This window comes from Camellia sinensis, chromosome 10 (assembly GCF_055761805.1).
Source record: "Camellia sinensis isolate YWXY chromosome 10, ASM5576180v1, whole genome shotgun sequence".
In the NCBI taxonomy this organism is placed as follows: Eukaryota; Viridiplantae; Streptophyta; class Magnoliopsida; order Ericales; family Theaceae; genus Camellia; species Camellia sinensis.
In genome coordinates this window covers 174,481,696-174,493,113 of record NC_138970.1, presented here as the reverse complement: position 1 = coordinate 174,493,113, position 11,418 = coordinate 174,481,696, and the positions used below count along the sequence as shown (strand labels likewise).

At 28.9% G+C, this 11,418-nt stretch overlaps 1 protein-coding gene across 1 annotated transcript; it reads right to left on the bottom strand.

Moving 5' to 3' along the window:
• Positions 1 to 214: 214 nt before the first annotated feature.
• LOC114259424 (glycosyl hydrolase 5 family protein) lies at positions 215 to 9,805 on the bottom strand. Its single transcript, XM_028199441.2, has 4 exons — positions 9,177 to 9,805; positions 5,042 to 5,289; positions 1,735 to 2,255; positions 215 to 848 (listed from the first exon to the last, which is right to left on the bottom strand). The coding sequence occupies exons 1-4, from the start codon at positions 9,600 to 9,602 to the stop codon at positions 331 to 333; spliced, it is 1,713 nt and encodes a 570-aa protein (XP_028055242.2). The 5' UTR covers positions 9,603 to 9,805; the 3' UTR covers positions 215 to 330.
• Positions 9,806 to 11,418: the final 1,613 nt, after the last annotated feature.

Genomic DNA, 11,418 nt, shown 5'->3' with positions numbered 1-11,418 from the left:
TAATTGATAAAATAGTTAATTTTGCCACCTAAAAGTATGACACATGCTGCTCATTTTCGTATTTTCTATAAAAAAATGCTAACAATTGTAATCAATCAGACAAAATTGAGACAAATTTATAAATTTATGGTTAGAATCAAGCCAACTAGAATTATAGGGACTAAAATGACATAAGAATCAAAATATAAGGACTATGGATGTAATTTGCCGATGATTTATTGCTTCAACAATATGAAACTTGATTAAACTTCTTCAATAAATGATTTCTTGTACGTACTGTTCTTTTCACAAATTTCTTCAATGTCAAAATACATCACTATCTTCTCTTTCTCATGCTGAATCCACCAAACTCCCAAGCATGTTGTTTCTCAAGAAATCGAACATCGAGTTGAATCCAACGAAAGGTGTGGTCACACTCGAACTTCTAGTACTGTTAACGATTTTGAACCACTGACTTCCCGGGTCACACATATTATCCCTATTTAAGCATTTACAATTATTCGTGACGATAATATTGCTACTGAGGTCCACATCCAAGCAAACGGCAGCGCCATCGGTGGTGAGCTTGGACGAGAGGTGCATTTTAGAGTCTGAGATGGGCTCCCATTTTGAAGTTGAGTCACTGCAAATCACACCAAGTTTTGCTGGTTTGTTTAGCCCCCCTGCTTGTAAGCAAAAATAGGTTCCTTTTATGGTTAGTGTCTTTTGTTGTGTGTTGTAGGACCAAGCCTCAGAGTCTGTGCATGGACCTAGCTTCAGTGGCTCCAATAGTGATTTTTTGTGGATACACTGACCAGTTAGTGGGTGGAAGATTACTTTGTGTTGTTTGGCTCCTTGTTGGGCTGGCCCTGCATGCCAAACAAAGCATAAACAAAACCATTTATATATAGATGATTGTTAACGTGTGTTTTTAAGGCACACATCAAAACTTTATAGGCATACAAGTTAAGACTGAACTCTCAAACTAAAATTGGTATATGTTTAGACTGGATGCATAATTCCAACTTGGGGGAGAATATAGATGTGAAAACTAAAAATTCATCGGTACCACTAATATTCTAATATTTTCCAAATAAAATTGTAACCGTCAAGTGTTTTTTTTTAAAAAAAAAATATATATATATATATACTCAGGGCCTAAATTATATAATTTGAAAATATTCTTAATTAATACTACTATAATATGGAGATTTTCAAAACTTTTTGGGAGGGGCATTATCTCCATTTATCCTTGTCCATTCCGATTATGTTCGTATTTTGTCTTTTCTTATATTTTGTCTTCCTAGTACAAAATTTATTGTCTTTTTTGAAGTACTTCAGAAATACCAACTCAATAGGTTAATATGACACTTTCAAATTAACAAGAGCACTAGTCATGAATGTAGGGAAAGGGATTCTCTCCAACAATTTTTTTATTCAATCATTATTTAACAATTGATTCAAAGGTCAAGTCTAGTATAATGACTCGCTGTTATATTAAATTGTGATATTTGGATAAGCTATGGTAATAACTAGTTGTAAAATTGAATTGTGACCTTTAGATCAATTGATGGATGATGATGGCTAGATGAAAAAAGTGCTGGAGGACCAACAAGATAACTGACAAATGAGAAGACCTTGTCTCCCATCTAACTGACAAAAGTGAATTAAGTTAGGTTGACGTATTGCGATGGCGAATATTGAATAATTTTCACACAAAAAAAGGCATAAAATTGAATTTTATGAATTCAATACCTTGAAAGGGTGATTGAATGGCAGAGATCCTTTCCAAGAAGCTTGAATTCCTAGCCTCACACCAATTCCAATTGAACACCCCATAAAACTCCTCTAACCCAATCACCCCTTCTCTCAAATAATAACTCCCAGCAAGTGTCCACAAGGCCCAATCCAAGTCAAGTTCAGCAGCCACACCCAGGAAACAATTTAGGTACCTATTGTCGTTGTCATTTGTACCCCTTAGGTCCACCCCAAATTCACTCATAAACAAGGGGTACCCTTGGTCCAACACAAACCCTGCCTTCCTCATCATTTGATCTACCACTTGCCCACAAACCTGGTTCAGGTTGCCCGTTTTCCATGCCGACCCATCAGAAAACCCATACCAATGCACCTCGAACACTAGCTTTCCGGTGAACGTTAGGTTCATTGGGCGGTTGAGGAGGAAGGATAAATCTTTGTCGAAACTCAATCCAGAAAGAATGATGAGAACATCAGGGTTTATTGCATGAACCACTTCCGCTCCTTTCTGCATGTACCTAAATTAAGCATCACATTCGTTTGGCATAAAGTTATGGGACTAACATAGTTATAAAAAGACAAAATATGCTAAAAAGTCAATAAGACAAAATGTCACATCAAAACTATAGTCATTTCATTTTTTCTCTCACAAAAGTCAAAAAAACTAAAAAGTTCATTCCAAACAAGACTTTTTAGCCCCAGGCTAAAATAGTTGAAAAATCAAAAAACTAAAAAGTCAACCCACATTCCAAACGAACCCATTGTGTATAATCAAGATTATTTTTTATACTGCCATATTATTGTGATTGTTACAGTGAACTAAACTAACTTGTTGGACCAATTTCAACTTTAGGCCCAAGGCCACAACATCATTTGTGGTGCTACGTCAAAGTCAGCCCAAGGTACATTCGGGGTTGTTTGGTATGTATTAGATTAGTATATTTTTTGATTTTTTATTTAAAAAAATAAAATATGAGGTAGGTTTGAAATGATGTGGTAGAGAAGTAATATAACTCCAATAAGATGATTGTGACCCAAATATGATAATGTGCAAAAATAGCACTATTTTAGCCCATGCCAAACAAAACCTCAGTACATTTTAGACCAACCCCATTAGTAATGAGTTTAAACAAAAGAATTAATTACATCCAAACTCCCTCAATTGTTAATCTTCTCATTTATAAATCTGTACATATTAGCCTCATCAATTATGAAAATCGTACTAATACACCCCTTTTAAATATGGTCTGAAAAAGTGAAAGTAGTACAATTTTATAATTAAGAGAGTCAAAATGTACGGATTTATAATTGTGGGGCCAAAATGATATTAACAAATAGTTGAAGGGGTCTTGATGTAATTAAGCCTTGAACAAAATTCATGAACAGTTAAAGAAAAAAGACAAAAACAATAATGTAACGAATACTATGCATCACCAAATACATTTTACTATTTCTCACACAAAATTACTATAACCCAAAAATAACCGTAGGTTTTACATAAATACTCCTTTATTGTGTAGATCGAGAAGTGAAAATAATTTTAAAATTCATAATATTCAAAAAATTATTTAAAATTTTAATTTATAATATAAATTTTAACTTTATTTAAACGTTGCACCTAGAATTAATATAATCAACCCATTTTAAATTCTCAACTATTTTTAGATATTTTTTGAGTACGCGGTGTTGATGATTCATTCGGTGACAAGTACTTTTTGGTTCAATTGATAGAGTTTTCAGGTATGGCATTGTCCACGTAGTGCTCTATGCCAATGACATAGGGAAAAATTCCCAATATGATAATGTTGACTGTTAAGTAATTGAGAATCAAATGAGACTGACTTATTGTATTTCGTCATTCTTTATTTTCCTAGAACACCACAGAGATAATTGTCATATGATACTTGGAAATTAGTTAATAGTTTTTTGAATTTTTTTGAGAAATTACAAAAAAAAAAAATTAAGGATTGACCCTATAACAAAATAAACATTTATTTTTAAATTTTGTCAAATTAAACCCTAATTTTTTTTATTTATTTTCAATCTAAATTAGTTGTCTATTTTCATTAAGTAAAATCCATAAAAATAATAATAATTTAGTCATTAAGCTCAACAAAAATGATATTTTAAATAATTTATATATACCTACATTAAGTTTATGAGTAAAATATTTTTTTTCATCGATTCTACTTGATGAAAATAGTTAGATTGAAAATAAATTAAAAGATTAAGATTTAAATTGACAAAATTAAAAATTAAAAATTAATTTATTATAAGGTTCAAACCCTAATTTTTTTTCTTTTTTTTTTAATGTAATTTTTCCTTTTTTTTGGAGTAATAGAATATTCTTATTTAGGATAAATTACAAATATACCCTCTGAAATTTGTTTAAAATACAAATTGTTTCCTGTAATTTTAAAAATTATAAATATTTTTTTATTAAGAATTTTTATTTAACAGAATTAATAAAAAAGATAAAATTCATAACTACTCTTCCATAATACAATAAAATTATATTAATTATTAATTAAAATATATTCATGATAAAATTAAAAATTATTAATAAATTTTATGATTTAGTAATAAAAAAGACAATTTCTCATATGTGATTAGAAATTTAAAAAAATGACGAATAACACTAACTGTCCTTATAGTTTGAACTCATGTCACTTTAGTCCATGACTTTTCAATTGTGACACATTTGACCATGAATTTTGAATCTTATTCCAAATCAGGACAATTGAAGATACCATTACTTCAATTTGATAAAATATAAACTAATTTGACAAAAATAAATGTCAAAAAAAACATTTTTGATTTTTTAACAATTATTTCTACCCACTAATTTACTACATTATGAAGCTCAAATCTTATGAATCAATCACATGCAAACCCAAATTATACCAAGCTTACTTCCAATACATTAAATTCATGCATTCAAATTTCATATCTTCATCAATCATGCATGCATGTCAATTCTTGACCCCATTCCTATTTCAAATGGTACAAATGGTGCTCATAACCATAAAACTCAACAAAACTATGCTTACATGTATGATTCAACACTCAATTTCTCATATTCAACTTCTTACATGCTTGATTATGCAATTTCATGGCAATTCTATGCATGCATGTGCATATAAACTTCAATTTCATCATAATTAACTCAATTCAAGTTCTTGATCATCATCTAACATGAATTCACAAAATCACAACTTAAACTCGTGAATTTACTCACCTAGGAGCTTCAATCTTCACAAATTTTTGTTAATCTATATTTTAAACCACTGAGTGTATTTATTACCTGTACCAATCATTGACATTTTCTTTGGCGCCACGAAGTTCATTCCTCAAGCTCATCCCAACAACATTAGGGGTGTCCGTAAACAAAGAGGCCATCATGCTTAGGCCTTTAATCCAAAGGTCAGGATTGAAGTACTGGTCTCCAAAGAATCCATTGCCGTCGAATTTGCTGCAACACCAACCAGGCTTGCTGATGTGATTGTCCAATATGACCATTACATTGTTATCCCCAAGGCTTGATACTACTGCCTGAGAAATTCAACAATCCAAACACTCCTCAATCAAATATATTGCACAAAGGTATAGAGTTAATTATAATTACACTTTCTCAAATTTGTCTAAAAAATATTGATCGTCTCTTCGTAGTTTTGAAAGGTACATAATGTCTCTTAAAATTTTAATTACTTTTATTATGATGTCAATAATATATTTTAATTAACAGTTTTAATAATTTTATTATTATATAAGAGAATAGTTATAAATTTTATTTTTTGTTAAATGACAAATTCTCAAAATAGAATATTTATAATTTTCAAAATCAAATTAGATAATTTATATTTTAAATAAATCTAAAAAAGTATGTTTATAATTTATCCAAAATTATAAGATGGTTGTTTGTTTGGTCTCCTTCTTTTCACATGTACAGCAATGCTAACGATTTAGAAAATTTATTCAAAAACATATCTTGAAAAGAAAATATTATACATTTGAAATTCATTTTGTGTATGGATCTTGCTGTATAATCATTTTTTGCGATAAATTTCTTTACCGTTTTTCTAGATTTTTATAGTTGGTTTGGTCCACTTCTTTTCACTAAAAAATATTATGCACTTGAGATTTATTTTGAGTATGCATCCTTATTGTACAAACTCTAAATTCGGGCCACGTCATTTTTTGCAATAAATTTCTTAACTGTTTTATATTTTAATTAACATATTAATTTAATTTTTATTATATTAATTTTACTTTATTTTTTCAAAAAATTAAATTCATCCTAAAAAATAGTGTGGGATATATATTTCATTAGTTTGGATTAAAAGACCTAACGGTAACATTTTAATTTAAAATTACATAGGAAACTTTCTAATTATATTCAAACTATAAAAACAAGATACTCGACCTCAAACAACAAAAGAATAAAATAAAATTTTACCTTTAAATTATTCATAACATATTATACAAGGAAATTTTTTCGTTATGCAATGCATATTTATGTAAATTAAATACAAATTATTATAAATTTATAAAAATTTATATGATTATGTGAATTTATATTTAATTTACATATTTTTATAATATTATTTATGTAAAGTAATAAAAATTCATATTATTTTATATAGAATTATATACGGTGCATATGGGAACATTTAACATTATAATTTCAAGTAGCGTGGAAGAATATTTTCCATAAGGTCGTTGTATGTCATTGTCATCAATGCATATTTATGTAAATTAAATATAAATTATTATAAATTTACATATTTTTATAATATTATTTATGTAAAGTAATAAAAATTCATATTATTATATACGGTGCATATGAGAACATTTAACATTATAATTTCAGGTAGCGTGAAAGAATATTTTCCATAAGGTCGTTGTATGTCATTGTCATCACCCATCATCATTATTGTCAAGGTTGAAGGTTTTTTTTGTTTTTGTTTTGTTTTTTTTGAAGGGGGTTTCAAACGTCAAACCAAGGTCATCCATATTAAAATTTTAAAAAAAAAATTAAAAACTTTTTGGTCCTTTCAAATAATTATCCAATCAATTACATCATTTATCCACATCCAAGATCCAACAAGAAGGTTAATGTCCAAAAGTCTCAGCAAAGCTGGACTTTTAAGACAGTATTTGGTTAGAAAATTTAAAAAGAAATTTAAAAAAAAAAAGAAAAAAGTAATTAAAATTTAAATAAAATATATTTATACTGTATTTAATTTTATACTTTTTTTTTTCTTTTCAAATCTGTTTATAAATTTTTTAATCAAACACAACCTAACATTCAGAATATTAAAGAGTCAGAATATTTTATAGTGTTGCTATATATTACTCATAATAAGCAGTAAAATATTGAAATCTTTACACTGGGCGATAATATTGAGTCACAGTACTAGGTAGCTCACAGACATAAATAACCAAAGTTTATTTTGTAATTTCTTATTTATTACTAAAATACAGCAGGCACTTCAATTTTTTTCTCTCCCTGACAATATAAGTGGATTGAAAAAATCAATTTGCATTCGTCTGTTTACTTAACAGATGTGAATTGAGTGTGCCACGTGAATGCAGATCGGTTTACCAGTTTGAGCTTTATTGTTTAAGGTTTGTTTTCAATCTATTTTCAATATAATTCTTTACTATTTTGAGTCCAAAAATTTTTATTCTTCATTTTTTGAAACAAAAATAAAGGTACAATTTTTGTATTTCATAAATAACAAATATAATTACTAAATAAAATATCTTATTTTTTATGCACAAATTATAAAAGTATAACATCATTTTCTTGACGGTTTGGCGGTTTATTGTTTAAAGCTCTTTTTTTTGAACTATTTTTCAATAATTCTTTATTATTTTGAGCCCAAAATTTTTTATTCTCCATTTTTTATAACAAAAATAAAGGTACAATTTTTATATTTCATAAATAGTAAATATAATTACTAAATAAAATGTCTTATTTTTAATGCATAAATTATAAAAGTATAATATCATTTTCTTAAGAGGATTGATTGATCGAGTGATCTCTCATTTGTTATCCGTTTAAATTTAACAACAATGATTCATCCCCCCTTTTTCCTCCACCCCCTTTGACCCCCTCTCTCTCTCATTGGTTACATTTTCTTTTTCTTTTTCTTTTTTTTCCTGCTCCTCCAATCACCACCTGCCACGTGGCAAAGGGGGGTGAGGGGGTGACCCCCAAACGGGGTCCCAAGCATTATTCTAAATTTAAACATATTGAGAAAAATCTATACACATCCACCTGCTCAGACAACTAAAATTTTCCATTTTGTATAACGGATTGATTCAAGCGATTTAGTTTTTACAAATCATATAGATATTTGCCCAACCCTAAATTCTACATTTATCTCGGTGGGACCGACATATAGCTTTTCAATTTGATATTTGTATTAAAAAAATGAAGAAATAATATATTACCAAAATATGACACTTAGTCTTCGTTTGGAAAGAGTTAAAATAGCTTTATTTTTTTATTTTTTTAATTATTTTAGCCTGACTTTTTTAGTCTCGCTTAATTTTTATTTTTGACTTTTTTAATTTTTGTGAGAGAAAAAATATAAAAATTATGATTTAAATATGACATTTTATCTTATTGACTTATGTAATCAATTTTATATTTTATGCTTTTTTAACCAGAAAACCAAAACCAAGCATAGCTTTAAATCATTATCTATTGTTAAAAACTTAAAATCTAGCAATAGCTACTACATGTTTGGTTTTCGTTTTCAGTTTAAATTTACAAAATTTAAAAAATTGTCATAAAAATTTGTTTGCTAATTTTTTTGTTTATAAATGGTTGTATTAGTTTGTAAATTTCAAGAAAAAGCGTAAACTCAAAAAATGAGTTTACGTTGGTTTTTAAACAGAAAAATTTGACCAACAAAATTTTTTTTTCAATCAATTTTTTTTTTCAATTAATTTTTTTAAATAATTGTTTTTTCAATTAATTTTTTTTTCCAATAATAATAATGTACATGATCCCATTATCATAAATAATAAAAAATAAATATAAATATTTGAGGCATGAACAAATATATTTTTTAATTTAGGTTTTTAATTTTTTTTTAAACATTTTGTTCAAATCAAACATGTTTATAATTTATGTTTTTCAAAAAAATAAACAAAAAATCAATTTATAAAATTTTTATAAATATAAACCAAAATCGTAATCGTTACTACCCAACACTACAGTAGTGATTCAACCGTGGGAGATGGCTTTTATGATCACTCTCTCTCAGCCATAAATAGTGGGTGTCAATGTCATGATCAAACAAGCAATAACCCAATCAAAACAAAAAATCTTCTTTCATGCTCTCTTTCTCTTTTAATTCCCTTTCCAAGTATACCACCATCTGAATATATACAATTTTCCCAGAAAAGAAAAGAAAAGAAATTACCTGGAAAGCACTGATAAGGCTGTGATCAATGAAAGAAGGGTTGTTGACTTGAAAACCAGCAATCGATTCAATCAAACCAAGGTTCCTAAAAGACTGTCTAACAGTTGTGTTAGCCAATGAATCATTGGTTGCCAAGAAAAGAGGCCAAGTGAGCCTAACACAGTTGAATCCCATTGACACAATCTTCTTTGAGATTGAATCAATCGGTTGTTTGCTAAGTCCCTCTGCCACCACAGCATCGAGATGAGAAGCCCAATTCACACATGAGAGTTTCACGCGCCGCCCTGTTTCGTCCACGATCCACCGCGAATCTGTGGAGAGTGGAAGCGCCGCCGCGGGCTGTGGTGGTGCTATGGTGGTGCTGAGGAAGATGACTGTAAGAGAGAAAATGGGTAGGAGAGAGAAGAAATGTGGGAACCTACCCATGTTGAGTTCTTTTGATTTGGATATATTGCTCTGTTCCAAGTCTGATTTATATCAAGGGCTTGTTTAGTTCTTTCTTTATCTTTTTATTTAATTTTATTTTTTTATTGTTTGTTTACTTTTGATATAAACAAAGTTAGATGATTGATTCCTGGCTCAGCTAACCATATTTGGAGATGTCGATGTCATGATGAATTAATGTAATAACTAGAAATAGTTAATTTTAAATTATAATGATTATTGCGACCTTATCTATGTTTTGAAATCAAGATAATTTTTTATAAGAAAGCACAATTATTAATATAGTGTACACTAGATAATAAGGGGTTGTTTGAGATGTCTTAAATAAGTTCACTTTTTGACTTTTTAGATTAAAAAGTTGAGGAAAAAAAATATGATTGTTTAGGTAAATTTTTTGACTTTTTATAAAAAAATGTATATTAAAAAATTATATAAATTAGTGTGTAAGGAAAAATTAGGATTGGGAGTTGTGCAGCGGTACTTGTTGACTTTTGGTGAATAGTGATAACTTTTTAACTTTTTGAGTAACTTTTTGACTTTTTAAATTTTTTTCAACTTGTCAAACTTGACCTAAATCATTTAATAAAATAAATTAAAATATAAAATAGATTTCAAAAAAGCTAAAGAGAACATCTATACAAGAAGGATTCTAGTTTTCACACAATGAAACAAATAAACATCCATACAGTGAGAAGAAAACCTCTATAAAATGAGGAAGGGATGTGATTGAGACCCCCTCCAATCACCACCCCCACCACCCCCCACACACGTGGCGGGTGGTGATTGGAAGAGAAGGAAAAAAAAAAGAAAAAGAAAAAGAAAAACTGGCCAATCAGAAAGAGAGAGGGGTCAAAGGGGGTGAGGAGAAAGGGGGTCTGGATCATTTTTCAATGAGAAAATCTCTACACAGTGACATATTATTGCAACACAAAAAATGAAATAAAAAGTAAAGCAATCACCACTAAACAAATATTACCAAACTATCTTCACAATTCATTCATCATCACAATCAACAACTGTGATACTTTAATCGTCACATTTACATTTCAAAATAAAACATTCTAGATTTGAGATAGTCTCTTATAATATAAAAACACGTTTAGCGGCATCGGATCTTGATGGTAAGGCGATGATGGAGACGAAAGGAACGATATCATGGTGATGAAAAAAAAAAAAAAAAAAGAGCAAAAGAAGAAACGAAAGGGAAAAAAAAGTTGGAAGCACCACCACTACCCCTAAAATGTAGAAAAAGTGTGAGGATGGCTAGGATTGGATTTTTTAAAATGGAGATGTTAATGTATTAGAATAGTGTGTTTATTATGTAATAGAAAATAATTAAACTTCAAAAATAAATTATGACATAATTTAAACCATTTGATGCTAGTCACTTTTTGAGTTGGGATTTGTCATTAATCATGATAAGATTCAGTGTGTTGATTTTTAAGAGTTTGCCTTGTCACCAAATAGAGATACGGATTGATGGACACTTTGAACAAAAGAATTATCAAAATGGCACAAATAGTGGGCCACAGGCCCAGGGTAGATGGTTTAGTTTAATTAGAATCTCCAATTGCATTGATTTCAGAACACTATTTGAGCATGAGGTTGTGATAGGACTGTTATGTAGAAAGTTCAATTTTTCCATACCCAAATAAAATATGATAAATAACATTATTGCAAAAACCATACAACAAATCTAAAAAAAAAAAAATCTCAAATTAAACAAAAGGGATAATAATTACACAAAGATGGATGTCAAGAATCAAATGTATGAAACATAAATCACACTATTAGGAAT

What these genes read in the sequence shown, in the direction of transcription:
- LOC114259424 (XM_028199441.2), bottom strand. Translation starts at nt 9,602, where the DNA reads ATGGGTAGGTTCCCACATTTCTTCTCTCTCCTACCCATTTTCTCTCTT. An exon ending in GCCTTATCAGTGCTTTCCAG is followed by an intron (nt 5,290 to 9,176) that starts GTAATTTCTTTT and finishes TGAATTTCTCAG; the next exon opens with GCAGTAGTATCAAGCCTTGG. An exon ending in CATTCAATCACCCTTTCAAG is followed by an intron (nt 849 to 1,734) that starts GTATTGAATTCA and finishes TTTGGCATGCAG; the next exon opens with GGCCAGCCCAACAAGGAGCC.